At 38.5% G+C, this 22409-nt stretch overlaps 1 protein-coding gene across 4 annotated transcripts in view; it reads right to left on the bottom strand.

Moving 5' to 3' along the window:
* adam22 (ADAM metallopeptidase domain 22) overlaps window positions 1–22409 on the bottom strand; it is an 86007-nt gene that overhangs the window by 45150 nt on the left and 18448 nt on the right. For all 4 annotated transcript variants that reach the window (XM_053487635.1, XM_053487632.1, XM_053487633.1 and 1 more), the window contains exons 4-6: window positions 10303–10369; window positions 5497–5579; window positions 676–739 (exon numbers count right to left, since the gene is read on the bottom strand). In XM_053487635.1, coding sequence (XP_053343610.1) covers window positions 676–739; window positions 5497–5579; window positions 10303–10369 — 214 coding nt within the window. The remainder of the gene's footprint in view (window positions 1–675; window positions 740–5496; window positions 5580–10302; window positions 10370–22409) is intronic.

Here is a 22409-nt window from a genome sequence, read left to right as displayed (position 1 = left end):
CAACAATAATAATAATAATAATAATAATAATAATAATAATAATAAAGGTTGCATGAAGTGTGAGCGAAATTGAGTCATTTATTGTTTAAAATTAAGGTTTTTGATAGAGTATCTAATAATTAGATATCATTTAGATAATTTAGATAAATTAAGATATTTACCTAGATCAATGAATAACGACTAATTTATACAAGTTATTCAATATGATTTAAAGGGGACCTATTATACAAAATTCACTTTTTAGCCTAGCAAACCATGTGAAGGAAAAAAAAAAATCCCTTCCCTGCTTTTTGCCCTTAGTCCAGTTTTTTTTATTGCCCAGGGCTTAAACAAGCCACTTAGATTTTCCCCTCATCTGTGACCTCATATAAGAACAGCTTGTTGCTCTGCTCTCCTGTTCTCATGGCTCAGCAGTAGCTCATTTTTATAGACATTGAAATGGCATGTTTGAATGAGAAGTGAAACAAAGGACGTTTAAGGTCTACAAAATGCCTTATCTATTTCTGCTAGAGCAGGAACACACCCCTCTGAGACACGTGTTAACTTCCTAATGAAATAATGGAAGTTACACAGGTCAACAAAAGGCAGTTCGGGAATCAGGGTGTGTGTACGTTTCTTACTGAGGGTGTGTGTGTGTGTGTGTGTGTGTGAGCGAGAAAGCAGACTTTTACTCACATTCTCCTTGCTTTCTTCATCTGGTTCTATCAGGTACGTGTGGTTTCCATCGAAAAACATCCCACTAGATAACAAAACAGAAAATGACGGAGATGATTAAGCCTGAGCCATACAGGGAAGTAAAAAAGTCAAAAAGCAAAGTGCTGCCGACCTGGGCCCCAAACACCCTAAGTCCCAATCCAATCAAGTGCCCATGGGATGGGGTTCCACCCCGAAACCCACAACTATTAAAGGATCTGCTGCCAATGTCCTGGTTCCAGAGTTCTCAGGGAACTCAGGGAACTCAAATCCTAGGTGATTTTAATGTTAAAAATGCACTATTATGGCTGATCGGTGTAAAGTATACATTTTCTATTCAAATGTTTATACTTTTATGGTACTTTTACCCTTTTTTAATGTATAACCTTCTAACAGTTTGCATCACGATACTAAGATTAATAACTGTATGTATGTATGGCAGTTAACCTGGTTCTAATATAATATCTACTGTATCTGGACAGTTTGAAGGGGGTGAATACTTATGCATGGCACTTGTGCTTAGATGGTCTTTTACAATATGAATATAATGCTTTTTTTTACATGGAGGTTTGAAATTTTCCAGAGCAGATGTTGAATTTAAGTCCATAAATGTTAAAGAGAAGCAAATTTTTGTAAAATACTTACAGTAATTGTTTACTACAAAAGGACATGAAAATCATCATGTGTGATAGAAGGATGTGTTTGATGGTCTGAGGTTTCAGTGTAAACCTTCAGGAATATTTTGATAATGTCCAGAAATACTTTTTATTCGCTGTATATACTTTTTATTCGCTGTTTTATTAGCTTAAGTTTTGCAAGATTTTCTCTTACATCAATTTCCTTTGATGTGCAATTATTTATGTTTCCTATGAAATTTACCAACTGCTCCAAGTCTTGCATGTGAGTGTACAGTAGACTGTTGAAGACGGGAAGAAATGATCTTTTTTTTCCCCTGCAGTAATCACACACACTACATATCTGATGGACAGAGATCAGGTTAAAAAAACATTGGAGGATTTCATTTAATGCCAGTTTGAATATCTTATCCCAAGTTAGCCCTCTGGTGAACAGATATCGGACTGCTCCAGACGTAAACACACACGCAGACAATGTCATTATGTCCTGGAGTCTGGACTCAATCAGCTGAATTACTATTGAACCTCCTACAGATTTAGCAACAAAGACAGCAAGGTGAACTCGTCTTGTATATTATGTCATGTACAAGCAGTATATCACGCACACACACACACACACGCACACACGCACACACACACACACACACACACACAGAGAGCTCTCTAATCGGGTGACCTCAGTGTGGATGATAGTTGTGTGTGTGTGTGTGTGTGACTACAATCGTTGAATCTTTAAAAAATAAAAAATAAAAAATCTACTTTCTTTTAAAGGAGCAAGACATATTTCAATCAGAGATGAGATATTTTGTGTATGATATCATTTTCAATACCATTCAGCTCATACTGGGTCACGGAGGTCTGGAGCCTTTCCCAGGGGACTTGGGCACTAGGGTGCCAGTCCATCATAAGGCACACAATACACACACACTGCAGGCAATTTGAAAATGATGTGCTTATTAGACTAGTCATGTAGTGCATGTCGTTGGAAACTCACCATGCAGGTGAGAACAGACAAACTCCACACACACATACACACACAGACCCGTGGCAGGAATCGAACCCTAGATCGTTGAGATGCGAGGCCACAGTGCTAACCACTACGGCACTGTGCCAACAGCAAGAACGATGAGACAAAAATATTGAAAGGTAACGTTACAAACGAGAAAACGAGGCTCGGAGACAAGACAGAACCAACCAGAGCAAGCGGAGGATATAAAAAGTCCAATAAACCAAGAGCTGAACACAGGACAGGTGAGGGCGCTAGAGAAACCAACCAGTAACAAGAGACGGGGTGGAAAAACAGGACATAAATGGAACAGGAATGAAAACAAACACGAGCACATGGTGTTCATTAAAGGGACAAAACACAACTGGGCCTGGAGTCCATGCATGTTACCCTCCGTCACTCGCAGTCAGGCAGCCATTATTTATTATTATTATAGATTTGGATGTAGTCTGAATAAATGCATTGGAGAAACAGAAAGAAACAGAGAGAGACAGAGAGAGAGAGTGTGTGTGTGTGTGTGTGCGTGTGTGTAAGCAGTGCGCTGCTCTAATTTAGTGCTTCATGCAGCAAAAGAGAGAAAGAGATTTGACCTGACTCTGTCTTACACTAAAAATACTGACAAAAGGAACTTAGCTCCCAAAGGAGCACACATCAGCAGGGCTGTGTGTGTGTGTGTGTGTGTGTGTGTGTGTGTGCCAGTGTGCTGTATCTGTATACTGTACCTATATGTTTGAGTGTGAGCTAAATGCATATATGTGAATGTCTTTAGATGTGTGTGTGTGTGTGTGTGTGTGTGTGTGTGTGTGTGAGAGAGAGAGAGACTGAGAGAGAGAAAGGAAAAGCCCTAGTTCTTTATAGAAAGCTTTTCAGACACCTTGGGAATATGACCCAAGTTTGGGACAGCACACAAGGAGCTAAAGAGTGAGCGTGTGTGTGTGTGTGTGTGTGTGTGTGTTCTAAAAATGTGAAGAAAAAAAAATCTTTATCTGAAATCTGTATAGTTCCTCTAAATGTTCCATTATACAAACCACCTTATATTTTTCCATGATCACTGCTATATTTTTAACATTACTAAAAATGCGAACAAAATTAAAATTTTACTTTTAATAATCGTCTGTAAATAGCCATTTATCAGGTGATTAAGCATCATTACAACTAGTATAAAATAAAGCCATGGCTCACATCACATTCAGTCCGCCAGCTCGGCTTGCCATAAGAAGTGTTGGAAAAGCACCGCGTCTAAGCTCGGCCGTGATCACGTGACTGCTGCTTAATTAGAAGATCAGGTCGATCTGGTCGAAGCTCGTTAACTGTTTTTCTTTCTTCGTCCGATCGTCTTGTGAAGGGGTATTTTAGCAAAGAAATGACAGAATTTCCTCTCATATTTATCTGGCTCCACGTCAATTAATGTTCAATACATTAACTAACAATCTGCTGATCGTTAATGAGACTCATTAAGAACGGTCCAATCACATGAGCCCAGATATTTAAAAACAATATTGATTCGCTAAGAAGAAAACTGGGTGGGTTCAGGGCGCACAGTGCTTACGGGTTTGAGTTACTGGCTGCTGTACATTCTGTGGTCACTTTAATAGGAACCTGTTTCAGAAACAGCTGATTCCCTGAGGTGTTTCGTCTCTAGCTGTTACACACAATGGCATGCGCGAGCCAAAATTTAAGTGAGTATCCATCTCGTCTCAGAGAAAATGAACAAGGAGACTGGTTTGAGGTTCGAGCCGATAGAAAGGCTACAATAACTCACTACTACCTGAGGTAGTAAAGGAACCTCCAGTTTATGAAACGTGAAGATATCATTGAAAGAGTGAGTTCTGACCAATGGAAAGACAAAACCTTTTTTTTATTTATATAGATAATAAAATTATGTTGTAATAGATATTTTTAAACTGATTGTGTGAGGGGAGCAATCTGTGCCAGATGGGCATTTTAGCGCATAACACTGGACTCTCAGTTCAGGTATTTTTTTATATTTCATAAATTGGAAGATGAGAAACCAGTCTTAGAAAATGTTCTGTATGTTCACAGCATTACGAATTTAATGCAACTTTTGTAGTACTTGGATATCTGACTGAAATTTAACCTGCGGCAAAGTAAAATCAAAATCATAAACAGTTATGTGGTCGGATTTAAGAATCTACTTAAAATAAGCTACTTGCTCAATGTAAACAAACACCTGCACCAATAGATATGAACTTTTTAGGAAAGCTAAACTGAATATTTTTACTGGGATTATTTTTGACCGCTGAAATAAAAGCGCTGGAGTGGTATAAGTGAATTTGAACGCAAAGTCGTTTTAAGACAAAACTTTATCCGATCTCCTTTTTCGATTTCTCATCTGATTCACTCTCAGTGATTACCGAACAGGGAGTGTATTTGGCTAATGACGAAAGAAGTACAACTTAGCGTTAACAAGCCATAGGATACAGTACTTAACCTGGTATTTATATTTATTTATTTATTTATAGAGAATCAAGATCAGTGTGAAAGCAAAATGATTCACAGGTGTTTTTACGACTGTACGACCCAATTCGCCAGCATTTTGAAACACCTATAATGCTGTATATCCCCCAGGAGCGCTAAACTGGAAAGTCCATTTCCTTGCTGCTCGACTCTTTAAATCATAACCCCATCAGCAGCCGTGCTGAATTCAGTTCTCCATTAGAGCCACTGAACTGGAAAGTGGTCCGTTGAATCAAAGAAAAATAACTGTTGGATTTGGGAGGATTGTAGTCGGGGGTTTAAAAGCATTCCCCACCACACCTTTAGTGTACACATTCACACACTCGTTTGTGCAGAATGCAGGAATTGTGAGATGCAATATGAGTAAATAAAAGCTTTTGATGATTATGTAGCTCTAATTGCTGAATGGGATAATTACCGCTTTGGCCCGTCACTGCCGTATAGAGGGATGGGTTTATTATGTATTAGTGCGTGTGTGTGTTTGTGTGATATGATAATGAGAGAGGATGCAATTTAATGCATGTTCGAAACAACGTGTGCTGCTGACATGCTATGAAAAATGAACTTTTTAAATCATATGAAAAAAGTTATCAAGTCAGTCATGTCCGTGTTAGAAATGTTTACTATTGCAAGAGAAATGTAACTGTGCATGTGGCGGGTTGCACTAGAACAAAAAAAACTTACTGCATTCCATGGCAAGTGGACAGGGCCACAAAGGACTCGGGAATATCTTGCACCGTTCCATGGTAGTAACAGTGCTCTCCGCCCTGAGAGAAAAAAAAAAAACACACACACACACACACACGGTAACTCACATGCACTCTTAATACATTTTATTTTTACCCAGAAGTTATATCCAAGTAAATATTCTCAATTAAATGTTCTAAATTATTCCAGGTATTGATTTTTTTTTTTTTTTACCATCATTGGTGTAAAATTCCAAACGGAAATAAAAAAATAAAAATTATAACAATATTCATAACCCAGTCCTAATACTGTAACATTTTTTCCTAATGGCAACATCTGTGTCACTGATGAGGTCTCTATTAGAGATATGCGAATACACTTAGCCTTGTGGCATAATTATGCGAACACGCACATACAAACACAAACAACCTGGCCACGTTGCTAAGAAACTGAATGGCAGGCAATTCATCAGTACACACACACATACACACACACTAGTTTGCTGGCATCTGAGTGTGTCTCTGCATACTAATCACCAGCACAAACTCCCTCCATACACCAATAGGCACTAACAGCCTCCTGTGAAGGTTTCATAGAAAAGAAAAAAAAAAATCATCTTTTCTTCTCCTGAGAAATGGTCTACAGCACGTTTCTACAAGATCGGGTGCTCATAAATTCATGCACAGTTTTTCTCTTAAACATAATCCATTATGTATGTAATTGAGACTTCTGCCTGACGAAATATAGATGGTTAACTGTTATTTGTCAAATTTGATCTTTGATCTTGATCAAAAACGCAGGTTTTGAAGTATTAAAACTAATTAAACTATTTAACTAACAATGAAATGCTGTGTAAATTGTAATGATGATTGTGTAAAAGTCATGCCAATCTTATGTGCTACACTCCAGTCCAGTAGGTGGCGATTATTGCCACAACCGCTTATAAATTCAAAAGAAGAAAAAGAAGCAATACTCTTTCAAAACGCAAGTATCTATAAAAGATGGGCGTGGTTTGCATTTTTTAAGCAAAAGCTGCAGTATATTTTTGAGGAGTTTATCAATTTTAGACCATTTAACCATTTAAACCTGAATTATTTTAAAACTGATGCTGAATCGAAAACTGATCTACAACAAGACTGACCAACAAAAGATGTGTAATTGACTAAATCGCACAACTCCAGCACACTGCATCCTCACATTTGTATTCTTGGTTAACTATGGAATTTTAAGCCGTTTTTCCATACATACAATAGATCACTGTACTACACACAGTACTGTGCAAAGGTCTTGTACCTCCACTCTTTTCTTTATATTAAATGAAATTACGTAGAATAAATTAGAGAAATAGGAACACATGTTACCGTGACAGGCTGCAAAGTGCCTAAAAATGCAATTTAAGAATTCGTTGTTTATGTAACAACCTCAGCAGCAACCTCATTTCCCCTCTCGTCTGTTCCAACCATTTAGCATCAGCAGTATACTGATCACCGGCCTGATCATCTCACTTTCTCACTGGTTCATGCCTTAAGTTAGGTGTTTTTTTTATGCTTGAATGCTTCACAGTGTGCCTTAACAAACGAAAAACATTCCTCTGAAACTGCTCAGGTACAGCGACTGGACTGAAAATGAGAGAAAAAAATTTGCCAAATATGAAAACATACAAACATAAGGAACATCTGGGAACTGTTCCTCAAGACTGCATTAAAAATACAAGAAGCTCTTTGGAAGCAAATATGAAGAAATAAAGGGTGACAGTACTGGATAAGTGGACCAACAGCTCATAAAAACCCCATCACTAAGTACCCCATGCCAGAAAAGGTACAGATTATTATCATTGACCCTGACACACCCTGGCAAGCCACGATCTTACTGAGCAACTACCAACGACTCATCACAATTCGTGTGCGCTGTATATATATATATATATATATATATATGCATGTGTTTTTGTGATAGAAATTCTGCATTTGTAAGAGTAATGTTCAACGCCTTCCGAAATGCAATCCTACCAATCTGAAAAGCACTTTGATACAAATGATATAACTATATAATAAAGCGAATCATTACGTCATATTGAGTGTTTCTGTGTAGACTGCTGAGACAGTTTTTTATTTTATCGGACACTATCGACAGGACAATACGCATAGTCGATATGCTGACTGTACACAAGGCCTAAACTGAGTGTGAGTTATAGTGTGTGTATGAGTGTATGATTTACAGAAATGCTTCTCAGCGTAAGTGCTCGGCTGCCATTAAGACAGTGGGGGGTCTCTCTCTCTCTCTCTCTCTCTCTCTCTCTCTCTCTCCTTCCTCCCTGTGGACCTCCTGCAGCATTTTCCTGGCAGATCGATTTAACACACATGCTCTTTCTGTCTCTCTGTCCATTAATTCATGTCTACATTGACCTTATACATTCGCACCATACGTTAACAATTTCTCTTTTTTTAAATTCTTTGCGCTTTTCTTTCTGTTTTTTTTTTTTGTTGTTGTTGTTGCCTTGAACGAGTTGTAGGAAAATCCTCAAGGGTGGTTGAAGTGGACTCACTCACACTGTCTTCATCACACACACAAATATCTTCTTCTCTCTGTCTCATTCTTCACCTCTTTTATTCCTGAAGGGTAAGGACTCGGCTTAGAGCCAGGCCTCCAGACTAATGACCCAGCATGCATCGGTGCCTTGCAATCTCAGAAGCACTGAGATTTAGGGAGACCGTTACAGATCTCTCTCTCTCTCTCTCTCTTACACACACTCAGACGTGAACACACACCAAACACACATACAAAAAACTAACACGGATATTTTTCCTATCTGTTTAAGAGAAACAGATTCTATATATTGGTCTAGATTAAAAAAAGGAGTGAAAACCTTGGATTGCACGCACTCTAAACAGGAAATGAAAAAAAAAACGATGACGAGAGAGGAGGAAGGAGGGATGGAGGGATGGAGGACAGCTAAATATAACTACATTTCTGCTCTAGAATTCGGTTACATCTTTTCTGCTCCGAGCTCGTCTTTCCCAAAGTGTCTTCCAAGCGTTTAAATTCAGAAACTCTTTCACTCCTCCTGTCTATCTCTCACTCTCTTCCATTTCTTTCTGCATGTTATTCATTATATTACCCGAATGATGCTCTACGTACAATAATGGCGAATTAATAATCAGGAAATGTAGCTCTGTTTCTTCGATTCATTCTGGCGTTCACCTTACACAGCTAGAGAAGGTGTGTGTGAGAACAAGTATCCAGATGGAAATTCTGGCTTGTCATACTATAATTAATCAGAGAGACACACACATACAGACTCAGGAGAGAACGAGGGTGTCATGTATAAGTAGGACAGAGTGAGCTTGTCTCCAGTGTATGTTATGTGTGGATGTGTGGGTGGGAACAAGAATTATACCCGGTCTGGTTAGGAATGTATACATGTTCTCTCTCTGAGAACAGATTCATTTAATTTTCATACACAGACAAAAAAAAAAATGATAACACCACCAAAAATGAGTCTACTGATTGAATCATGTCGTCTATATCAGCAAAATTCAGCTTCCTGTTCTTGTGTTTGACTTTATAAGCACCCAAATTGGGGCAATTAAAAAAAAACTTAATCTTTTTATAGGTACAACAGTGTTGTTCATCGAAGCATACCTTTTAATATGTTATCGCTTCTACAGTAAAAGCCAATACACTGGTGTTTGTATGAGCGACTCTGAACTTAATCTAAGCCCAATAATGAATAGGATTTTTGTTTTTGTTTTTGTCCGTATTTAACAAAGAAAAATGCATAATGAAATCCTTTATGAAAAGATGTCTGTTTGGCATTCAAGAAAGTAATGTTATGTGTCAGTATAAGTGGTGGCCGGTCAATAAGGGGCGCTGGGGTCTTTCCATTAATGTGTGTGTGTGAAAATCAAATAAGAGAGGAGGAGGAGTTACTGTGTAAGTTGAGAAGAGGGAGAAGACGGAGTCTGATTCCTCCTCTCCTTTTATTTTATCTTCACACACATACACAAACACACAGCGCCTGCGTGCATTAAAAGGAAACACTTATCTGTCTGGATTTTTAAAAACTTTTTTAAAGGTAAAGTGCAGGTTATTTGGTTTTATTTTTACTTTATATTTTGTGTTAATTCTTTTAATGTTTTTTATTATAGGCTGTGGAACGAATAATTTGAGTTTATAGATTATTTCTTATGGGAAAATTCGCTTTGATTTATGAGTGTTTTGAAATACGAGTCCGCTTCCAGAACAAATAATGCTCATAATCCAAGGTTCCACTGTAGATAAGTGCATTAGTGTAGAAGGGGATTATTTGGAGAAATAAAGGAGTTTTTTTTTCTCTCATAACTGTGTTCTGTTATTCTGCACAATTAAGAGTTTGACTCGACTGAATTGAAGGTACACCCAGAAAGTACATCCTATTACATCTGAGCAAGTAAATAAGCCTTGATTAAATTAAAACACCAGTGAGGGAATAATAAATCTGGAGCAAGATCCTAGTCGGTTGAATGTTTTGTGCATTCTGAGATGTTTTCCTGCATGCCACAGCTGTAAAGAATGGTTATTTAGCTATCCTGAAGGTCTGGGCAAATCAGTCTGGCTGATCTCCTCTTACCTTTCCCATCATCAAGGCACTTTTTCTACATTCTCTGTGCAAAATCTTTCTTTTCTCTTCTCGGAAATGCTGAAACCAGCCAAGGAACCAGGCCAGTGCCAGTGTAACTAGGAGAACATTTTCTCCCATTCTAAGGATCGATTAGTTCTTCGTTATTGACCAGGATGCGACTGCATTTCTGCGTGAATACTTACTTTGGTGATGACCGATTTCCCGTCTTCTGATATATGCCTCTCCACATACTTTGACGAGAGCAGGTCACTGCAGACAAAAGCAGAAAAAAACAACAGAATTACAAAAACAGAAGGCAAACCGCCATACAGATCTCACTTACAAACTTTCCATCGAAGACAAAATATTCACTTTATTCAGTTTTTTCAACTTGATCAGCTCATTCTCCCTTTCTCCCCTGTTTTTCATTTTCATTTGCTGCTTTTTCTTTTTCAAACTCCCTGAATATAAACTCAGCCAATTACGGGCTAAGAAAAGCACTGGCTGAAACCTGAACCGTGATTTCATGCGTTCGTATAGATTCAGGAACTTTTATCAAGTGGAAGAGCAGAAGCGGGCTGCGGAGAAGGACGCGCTAGTTTGTGTGCTTAATAAGCAATAACTCCATAAGGAGTTCACTTAGATACAAATCTGGGACGGGCCATAATGTACCATAATGTACACACACACAACAAGGTTTGCATATAACAGAACGTTCACCTACCCACTTCGTCATAGAGAGGTGCCAAGATATTAAAACCCCTGTTCAAGTGCATACTTGAGCATGAACACATATTAACACACACACACACACACATGCGCACATCAGAGTCTAGGGCAGGGTCTATGCTCAATGTACACTCTGTTTTTATTCATACAGTATTTTATAAAATTATATATGTTGTCTGATGTACAGACAATAAAAAAACTAACACCTTTATCACACAGGCTCAATTACATGAACATCGCTTTACTTATAATTCAGTGCATACATAAGAATAATGTAAGTGAGCATGAGAGAAAACGTGGTAGCCGGGCATTAGAAAGAGATTAGAATGTTAGATCCTGGTCTGTTCAGGTCCTGACCCACTACTTATGCTCTCGGGGATCGATGAGGAAGTTAGAGAGCTTAATGCTCAGGGCAGGATCGTAGCCAGCCACCAAAGTGCACATTAACTAGCTTTAATGACTTAGCAATACATAGATGGCCACCACTGGCGAACCTCCCCACCTATACACATACACACACATTCACACACATGTGCAAGCCTTTCGTATAGTATTTTCATAGTAATAATACCATATACAGTACATGTAATAATAATAATACCATATACAAACCCACCAGATCACTGAGCTTATCTAAAATCTGTCATAGAGCCACATCCATGCAATAACATCTGCTAATTAATTTATTGATTAATAGGACTATCAAGCTATCCTCTCATTTGTCCTGTCATAATCTATGCATGTGTGTATATACTGTGCGATAGAGCAGAGCTCTATATAATGTTTCACTAAGTCACATGTTTCGGTAATACAGATCAATCTATGTCAATCTGTCTCAGATTGCAAACCTGATAACCACAATGTGTTTTTACTCCTGTTTGTGGAAAAACATGGGCAGACTATAAAATGAAGTAATTTTTTTTTAATGTTATGTGATGTTTGGACGTCTTCGTACTTGAGTTTTCATACAGGACTGATTCTAGGCTTGTTTGACAGGATAGGCTCATAATAACAAGTTCATGTTCACACAAAATCCATTGCATAATTCTATACTGTATATAATATAGAATATAATAAATATGTTTGCACAGGTTGCAAAGTGGTAGAGCCATCCATTTACTGTTTTGCTCCACTTCAGAACACTCAAGTGGTAAAGAATAGCACTTTTGGGATACATGGCATATCATCGTGCAGGAGTATCTGTAAACATTATATGTTCAGCCATGAAAGCTAAAGAAGTATGACATGCTAAGAATTTTCACTATGCTAGTTATAACACTTTAAACAGGGTTTGTTTTGTCTGGTTTTGTATATCAATAAGGAGCACCATCTTCTCCGCTGGTCATAACAACCCATCCCCCACCATCATAAAACCCGAAACAGTTAAACCAAGCACAATAATCAGAGAGAATGCCGGGTGGCTTAGTGGGTCTGTGTGTATGGAGTTCGCATGTTCTCGTCGTGCTTGGTGGGTTTCCTTCAGTTGCTACGGTTTTCTCGAACAGTCCAAAGGAAAAAAAGCAGATTAGACTAATTGCCGTTCCCAAATTGCCCGTAGTGTGTAACCAGAGGTCCTACCATGGTTGTAAAAATGGGAATTAATACAATGGTCCCCTGATGGACTACATTTCCCCCTAATTTAGTCGTATCCAATTCCTCCCCGTCACTAGGGGGCTCCCACATTAAGGCTTCTACTACCACTCAGTCGGGAGGGCCGATTACTATCACGTGTTTTCTTCCGAACCACGTGACGCCAGCTGACCGCATCTTTTTGAACTGCTCGCTCACGCACCATTGGGGCGGCGTAACACACTCGTAGGACAGCACAATCCGCTTCTTCCGTTTGCGTGAGCTCAGACGGCCCTGATTGGCTGTAGAGCCGTGATTAATGTGGGAGCACTAAGCACCTCTCATCCCTCCCCTCTAAGAGAGCTCTCAGGCCAATCAGCTCTCTCTAGATCTCCGGCTGTGAGAGGTGACAGAATCACCCGGGAATCAACCACTGCACCACTTGGAGGCCCCATTCTTATAATTTCTATATATTTTTTAGATAATTCTATAAAATAAAATGCTCAATTGTGACTTTTTCTCTTTTTTAAAGGCACATATGGATCTGCATTATACACCGCAAAGCCACAATATTAACACCACTGCCTGGTGAATAACACAGATTATCAATTATATACCAGTAAACTGGTGACATGATCATGACCAAGGCTTATCTATGACTGCAGGTAGCAATCTGGCCCAATCCTACAGAAAAGCAAATGTACAGTAGCAGAAATTGCTGAAAAAAGTGGAGGCTGGCCATGATAGAAAGGCGTCAAGACACCCAGTGTATCAAGGCTGCCATGTACTGTATGGGACTGAGCAGGCAAAGGTTTCAAGGTTGTTGATCCGACATACAAATTCCCTAGATCTCTTCACTGGCAAAAATTTTGTCACACATACAAATAAAATAAGGTAAAATCCTTCCAATAACACAGAAAAAGTGTATTATTACTTTAATCATTACAATGTCGATGTTATGTCGTCAGTTTTCCACAATGTGAAATAGAAGAAACTTGAGAAGGAATAAAAGTGATGAGGGTAGTTGAAAGGTGGAGAGAGTATTATAAAAGCAGGAAATGGTAATCTATTGCTTATAGACTTCCCATTAAGCACATCACACATCTCCCACACACAACCCTTCCCTGCTATTTCACTTGCTATGCTCTTCAAATTCTCCTTTCCTATATATCGTTCTACAGACTTCGCTACTAAAGAGCTATGAGCAGGGGAGGTGATCTTAAGGTTTTAAGGTTAACGACCCAAAGAGACGGGGCACAAAGACTTTACCACCAACATACATATATATATATATATATATATATATATAGAGAGAGAGGGGTTGGACAATAAAACTGAAATGCCTAGTTTTAGACCACAATAATTCAACAATAGTCCTCCACAGTGGCCAGAAGGATTTTGAGCCATTCTTTTTGCAGAATAGTGCCCAGGTCACTACATGATGCTGGTAAAGGAAAATGTTCCTCCAAAACACCCCAAAGTGGCTCAATAATATTTAGGTGACGGCCATGGTAAATGCTCAACTACACTTTCATGTTCATCAAACCACTTTGTCTTGGGTCTTGGGGTACACCACTATTCAGGGCTGTCTGTGAGCTCACGCAACCGGAAGAAGCGGATAGCGCTGCTGTCCTCCAAGTGTGCTACTCCGCCCCAAACGGTGCGTGAGCGAGCAGTTTGAAAAGATGGTCGGTGACATCACGTGGGTCACAGAAATCACGTGATAGTCTGCGGCCCTCCCGACTGAATGGTGGTAAAAGCTTCATGTGGGAGCCCCCTAGTGACTGGGAGGAATTGGACACGACTAAATTAGGGAGAAAAATCGGGGAAAATTCCCCCCAAAAAAGTCAAATTTACAATCACTCTGTCTTGCTGGGTGAACTGGTGCATTATCATCCTGATACATGGCACCGCCTTCAGGATACAATGTTTGAACCATTTGGTGCACATGGTCCTCCATAATAGTTCGGTAGACCTTGGCTGCTCCAACAATTGAACTCTGATACAGTGGTGTGAGAAACTATTTGCCCCCTTCCTGATTTCTTATTCTTTTGCATGTTTGTCACACAAAATGTTTCTGATCATTAAACACATTTAACTATTAGTCAAAGATAACACAAGTAAACACAAAATGCAGTTTTTAAATGATGGTTTTTATTATTTAGGGAGAAAAAAAATCCAAACCTACATGGCCCTGTGTGAAAAAGTAATTGCCCCCTGAACCTAATAACTGGTTGGGCCACCCTTAGCAGCAATAACTGCAATCAAGCGTCTGAATTGTTGTAATTCAGCTTTATTTGAGGGTTTTCTAGCATGAACCGCCTTTTTAAGGTCATGCCACAACATCTCAATAGGATTCAGGTCACTCCAAAAGTCTTTATTTTGTTTTTCTTCAGCCATTCAGAGGTGGATTTGCTGGTGTGTTTTGGGTCATTGTCCTGCTGCAGCTTGAGTTGACGAACAGATGGCCGGACATTCTCCTTCAGGATTTTTTGGTAGACAGTAGAATTCACGGTTCCATCTATCACAGCAAGCCTTCCAGGTCCTGAAGCCGCAAAACAACCCCAGACCATCACACTACCACCACCATATTTGACTGTTGGTATGATGTTCTTTTTCTGAAATGCTGTGTTACTTTTACGCCAGATGTAACGGGACACGCACCTTCCAAAAATTTCAACTTTTGCCTCGTCGGTCCACAAGGTATTTTCCCAAAAGTCTTGGCAATCATTGAGATGTTTTTTAGCAAAATTCAGACGAGCCTTAATGTTCTTTTTGCTTAAAAGTGGTTTGCGCCTTGGAAATCTGCCATGCAGGCCGTTTTTGCCCAGTCTCTTTCTTATGGTGGAGTCGTGAACACTGACCTTAATTGAGGCAAGTGAGGCCTGCAGTTCTTTAGATGTTGTCCTGGGGTCTTTTGTGGCCTCTTGGATGAGTTGTCTCTGCGCTCTTGGGGTAATTTTGGTCGGCCGGCCACTCCTGGGAATGTTCACCACTGTTCCATGTTTTTGCCATTTGTGGATACTGGCTCTCACTGTGGTTTGCTGAGTCCCAAAGCTTTAGAAATGGCTTTATAACCTTTACCAGACTGATAGATCTCAATTATTTTTGTTCTCATTTGTTCCTGAATTTCTTTGGATCTTGGCATGATGTCTAGCTTTTGAGGTGCTTTTGGTCTACTTCTCTGTGTCAGGTAGCTCCTATTTAAGTGATTTCTTGATTGAAACAGGTGTGGCAGTAATCAGGCCTGGGGGTGACTACAGAAATTGAACTCAGGTGTGATAAACCACAGTTAAGTTATTTTTTAACAAGGGGGGCAATCACTTTTTCACACAGGGCCATGTAGATTTGGACTTTTTTTTCTCCCTTAATAACGTAAACCTTCATTTAAAAACTGCATTTTGTGTTCAATTATGTTATCTTTAACTAAAAGTTAACGGTTTTTGATGAGCATAAACATTTAAGTGTGACAAACATGCAAAAGAATAAGAAATCAGGAAGGGGGCAAATAGTTTTTCACACCACTGTATGTCACCCATAATGTTGTGTGCATTGCAATATTTTAAGCAAAACTGTGCTAATGCTCTGCTACTTAAATCTTCACTTTCTGCAATCAATTAAGATTGGCCACCAGGCTGGTCAAAGACCAGCCATGAAACCTTCAACACTAAGTGTGTTTCAGTTTTATTGTCCTACCTATGAAATTGTTTTATTTATACTGGGGTTTTGGAAAGGGGGAATACCATTTTACTTTCTGTCACCCTTCCAGTCGACCCCACTATAAATAAAACACAATCAGTGGTTTAGCCTGTTCACAGCCTGTGAGAAAAATGCGGCTTGCCATTGTAGGAGAGTATTGAAAAGATGTACAGTATATATTCTCTTACACAGTATATCTGATCATATATTCTCGTTATTCACATGTGCAAGTGTGCTAAGTTCGAAGCTGCATGTCCCAAAAGGCCAAGTGCTGTATTACCAGTACAATGTGTGGGGTGTGTACACTTATGCAACCAGGTTATTATAGGTTTTATGATGATTCATTCCTTTTGTCTGTAAGTCTTCTCTCTTATACAGCTGCACAGAGAAAGAGCTGATGTTTACTCCATGTCTCCGAAAAAAAAAAGAAAACTGAAAGCAAGAGGAGTCTAGACAAAAGAAGTCCAGACGCTGTGATTGATTTTAAGGCTGCAGTCATTTGCTATTTTACAATATGCTCGGAAAAGGAATGTTGTTCTGTTCAGGTGATCGACGATGTAATGATGACCAAAATCAAGCACTTTGTTATATGATGAATTAACTTTATTTCGTCAAATGCTAGAGTGCATAGACTATTAAAATCAGTGATGAAAAATGCTTAAAAAAATACATAGTTTTAATACAAAACAAACTGACATATAATGTAAGAAGATTATTATTATGACAGCATGCTTCCCTATGCAGCCCAGATATGTTACTGATCTTTCTTGATACTGAAAAGGCTTTTGAACGTCGTAAATGGCCATGCCTGATTTATATCCTATCTAAATTATACAGATTCAATATACTGTACATACACCCATCCACAAAGTCTGACAACTTTCATACTGGGAGGGGTACTATGCAAGGATGCCCAGTGAGTGCTTTGTTATTTGCATTACCTACTGTATAGAACCACTGGTCACGGCTATAAGGAATGATGGTAATATTAAAGGAATTTCTCTGAGTAAATATCAGCACAAAGATGTCACTGTATGCTGATGATGTTTTGGTTGACTTGGCCCCTCATAAACAGTCAATTCCTAAAATACAGTAACTCCTCAGTGTACAAATGAGACACCACTACTGTACATGGTGTTTACTGCACACTTGAATAGACACCATTTTGTTTCAGAGCTGTTTTCCACTGTATTGGACTGTGTTTCAACTCCATCGGGACAGCTTTACAGGATAGCCATTTTCCATCATCGTGTTCCAGGACTGATTCTTTGAAACCGACTAGGCGACTCATTTCTCACACACTCCCACAAGCCTACACATACAATATACCGGACTTTAGACATTATATACAGTACATTCACTTACATTTGAAAATATTGAATATAATTGTTAATATTGGTATTTGGTTTTTTGCTCAATACATGTAACCTATTTCCGTGATTTGTTTGCATCTACGAATGTTTGTAAAACCCTGGTCCATTCGTATCGAATTTGTAACTCTTGAATGTTCATAAGTTGGGGACTTACTGTAATTGATCTCACTGGGGAGTGTGTACATTTTCTGACTATAAAATAAACGCTGAAATATATGCTTCTGGCCATGCCTTTAATGCTGCTAATCGTTGAATTTCTGATCTAATTAACACCCAAATGACACGTGACACGAACACGTACGGCACGGCTTTTGAGAGGTCATGACACGTTCCAGTTATTTGCTGTCACATGTATGTTTTTTTTTTACAGTCTTTGCTGCTAGGGTTAAGTGATGAACAAAATAAAATCCTAAAATTCCTTTTTTTTTAGCTGTTAACATTTGTGAGAGCTCTTCAACTCTGCCCCAAACCAAAAAAGTTGGCACACCAAAAACAGCGTGGCAGAGTTCTTCTCACTGCATGAACACACCAAGGCATCATCAGATAATGATCAGGTGCTCCAGGAGATGATTAGTGAGCGTCAGTCTGTGGGGAAAAACACTCGGGTGAAGTGCTATGCTCTCTTAGGACTACTGTGATACTGCTGTTACGTAAGTGTGTTCACACATGCAGACATCTAAGGCTAAGCCTTTTCCAATCCACTGAGATTCGTTAAACACACAATGTTTCAAATATAAGGTTAAAATGAACTAAACAGACTAAATATAAAACTAATATATTTGCATAGGAAATACAAGAAAATCTACTTACAACCATGTTTGTGTTGGACAACTTTTTCTGGACAGCTAAAATGATGAACAAAAAAAAATTCTACACATGGAAATAGACGCGTGGCCTCTGTGCCTATCAGTCTCCATGGAGGAGGTATGGCTTCGTACCCCATATGCTCAGATAAATAAGCACAGTTGTGAATAAGTTATGTGAGTGTTACAGTGAATAGTGGTATTGGGCATCATATATTTCAGGGCTAGAAAAAATGCAGGACAAAAAAATGAATAAAATACCCGAAACAATATTTTTAATATTTCTTCATGATTTCCTGTCCAGATGTCATGTACTGCAGATATAAAGCTATTTTAAACCTGTCTTTCTTTTCTCCACAGTACACTACACCAGAAAATGACACCCAACACTTTTAATGAAAGTCAAGAAAGAAAGAGAGAATTGCGGAAAACAATGATTTAATCGATAAGAGATATGATACAATTTAATCAGTTGTTTTAAATCCTTCTACAAATGGCGAAACTAACTAACCATGGCTAGTGAAGTTGGCAACAGTTAGTGACGTTATATGTCAATTAATGTCTCTCGTCCAATCAGATTGCTCAGTCGGAACTAACGATAATGTAACGCCTAATTAGCAATCTATATCCCACTGTACAGTATCACAGAGACAACACATGGTGTACAGTATGCTACATGCATTTGCATGTGCGTAGGTATGCACATGTGTGAGTGTACCCGGCATAGTGCAGTGTGATGTACAAGTTCAGCTCTTTGTGAATTTGCTGTACAGCTTTAAAAGCCTGCAGCACATTACAGTATCATCCAGTCTCTAGAGAGCACCCAAACTGCAGCCTCAGCAAAGCAAAGATCTGGCTGTCCCTTCATCTGAGCCTCCACACACACGCACAATATGACATATACACTATAATATTTATTATACAGGACGCTAGAGATACTAGAAGCAGTCTCTGATCTGTATTTATGAGTATCAAAGCAGATACAAGATGTAAGATGTGCGAAGTTCCATAAATATACACACCTCTTTTATCACTGTCACATAACCTGCACACACAGGATGACTTAACTCTGAATCAAGGTAAGATATGTGTGTGGTGAAACACACCAGGGCATGTTGTTAGAGGAAAATAATCGACAACAGGGCGGTGTGATGAGTATAAAGGCTGCTTCCAAACTGAAGTTAATAATTTTTTTCTATACCTAAAGTATTTTATTTTGTTTTATTCTACAACAATTTGCTAAGAATGTGTCATTAAAATAAAAACACGCTTTTGCTCGCTTACTACTATCTTCTAATATGAATAATAACCAAAAAATCCATGTTTTGTTACAGAAAAAAACACAAAGTGCATTGTGCCAGTCCAACAACAGGCCAGATGTTGTTACTGTACATAAATCAACAACTTCTGACCAATAAGTGATAGCGGCATTAGTGATGGGTCGTTCATGAAGGATTAGTTCTTTTTGAACTAATTGAATCTTTAATTTGATTCAGAAGAACAAGTCGTCTCTGAGAGAGATTTTCTACTGGGCGCACATGCGCAAAGCATCGCAAAACCCCTGTTAGTTAAGTACAGGAAGCAGAAATGAGTAGTTACCTTTGAGTCTTTTGGTCCAAATCGTTTGTTCTTTTGTCACGTGACTCCCATAGACGCTATGCGGTGCAGTACACTGGAAACAAAACTGAACAATTCTCAACGAGTCTTCTAACCCCAAATCATTCGTTCTTTTGTCATGTGACTCCCATAGACGCTACAAAGTGCGATCGATTCAAAAGAACGAACGACTCGGACTAGAAGATATGAGAGGTGAGCTGCTCATTCTGTTTATCATAATATGTCCTTAGATGCATTGTAAACTGGAACTAGAGCCAAAATTTACAATGTAGATGTGTTGGGGGTCTGTTTAATGAAAATGTAACATTTTATTTCTGGTCAAAAGAATTAAATGACTGAAATGACTCAAAAAAAGAGCGCCCCCTTTTTTGATGAACAAGATTCAAAGAACCGAGTCCCAAAAATTATTCAAACTTCTCATCACTAAACGGTATCTCCGCCATATTCCCAGAAAAACTAAGGCACATAAGAACTGCAAATGGGTGTTCCTTCATCTGAGCTCCTTCCTTTGCTTTAGACAGGATCATGCTGTCAATTAACACATACACACTCACACACATACAAAAGAAAATGGACAAGAGTTTTGTTTCAGCTGAAAGAGGCCCATAATTACTTTAAACCACCATGTCCCCTGTTGCCACATTGTTATTGGACAAAAAGCGGGACATACACACATACCAACAGGATCATTATTATTACTCAGAAAGAAGGCCAAACAATGATTGACCTGTCCTCGATTGTGCACTCGAATACACCAAAAAATGTCATGCAGAACACAATTTAAATAGTGTAATATACATTTTTGTTATATATATATATATATATATATATATATATATATATATATATATATATAGACTATTACATTTTATCTAAGCACAGTATACATTTCTACAGTATACAATTTATTATAAATGGTTTATTACTTTTATTAATAAGAAAAAAAAAAACAGCCCAGACATCTGTTGGTTAATTGATATGTAAACTACCAGTGCGTTCAAGTCAATTTTGACTGTGCAGAATAACAGAACACAGTTGTGACAGTTAAAAACTCCCTTTATTTCATTTTACCCTCTAACCCTCTGCTACACTAATGCACTTATCTCACGTTTTACTAGTGCTTGGATACCATCAAGGTACAAGTTTTCCTCATGCCTTTTCATATCCAACTACCTGCTTCACATATGAAATGCTGGCCTCCCACGAACTCCTTCAGTGGCCCAAATATGTGGAATTCACTTGGAGGAAGTTCAGGACTTCACGGGGGACTTGGCAATAACTCCCAGCCGAGATCCTGCAACGTGCAAGTAGTGTTCATGAATAATTATGTGTACAGTTCCAAAATCCAGATGTGTCGCTTCCGCAAGTCTGTGATTGTAGAATTAGATGTCTGGCTGAATTTTCACAGGTGAAGAACGAAAGAGCATTTTGAGGAATTTGTATCTCTAACCAGTTCCCAAGCTGTTTATTAGCCGCCTAGTGACTAAAAGAAGATGTAGGTGTGTTTCTATGGACTTTTGTACATCAGACATGGCTGTATCCTTTTATCATGCTAACACTTTTTGATTAGTGCTTGAAGTTTTTGACAGGCTGGACAACCCAATACACTGATTAGATAATGAAATACACAGAGACACACCCCAACAGTGCACAGGGGCTTTGAAGATACAGTTCATGGAGCCATGTGCAACTTGTTTAGTCATACTTTGTTACACAATAATGCTTTTATGCTTCTAATGCTTCAGTAATACAAACGAAACAACAGGGTTAGCAATACTTAAGCAAGACTGTATCCTACTCTGCTGAAAAGCTAGTCAGTAGATTGTGGGTGTAAAGGCGTAGTGGTGGTTCAGTAGATTGGGCTACTGATGAGAATTCCATGATTTCAGTTTTTATTTTTTTATTTATAACTAGTGTTAGCAAATGAGAAATCAAAAAAGTAGCGGTTATTTCACCTGTGAAAATATAAACTTATTCCAAATTTTCTAACCTATACCATATAATATAACTGTAAAGTTGACAAGTCTGTGCATTGAAGATATTCACGAAAAAAATATTTGAGGGGACGTAAGATAAGTAATAGAAAACATCAAGATGTTTTTTTGGATTTTTTGTCTGTTTGTCTGTCTGTTTGTTTGTGCACTCATTATGTAAAAACTACTAAACAAGTTTTAATGGGGTTTTTACAGATGTATTTGGCCGAGCTTGAGGAAACATATCCACTTTGATTCATTGCAATTGGCCCAAAGAAAGAGAAGATGTGCTACTTTGAAATTGAAATGGAAAACACCCTGATATCATAAAAAAACTAACCTGGAAAAAAAATCATTAGTTTATCTCAAATTTCAAAAACAGATGGCGCTGTACATTTTTAAATATGCGCTTATGCGTGTGCAATTGAAACCTACTTAATAAATGCAATCTCACACCTTCATTCCGCACAGATATCCGAGTACACTGCAAATATTCAAATATAATCTGTCCAGCGATCAGTTTAAGAGTTTGAGACTAGTTTCGGGC

This window comes from Clarias gariepinus, chromosome 26 (genome assembly GCF_024256425.1).
Source record: "Clarias gariepinus isolate MV-2021 ecotype Netherlands chromosome 26, CGAR_prim_01v2, whole genome shotgun sequence".
Classification (NCBI taxonomy): Eukaryota; Metazoa; Chordata; class Actinopteri; order Siluriformes; family Clariidae; genus Clarias; species Clarias gariepinus.
The sequence above is the reverse complement of the archived record's forward strand: the minus strand, read 5'-3'. Positions and strand labels throughout refer to the sequence as shown.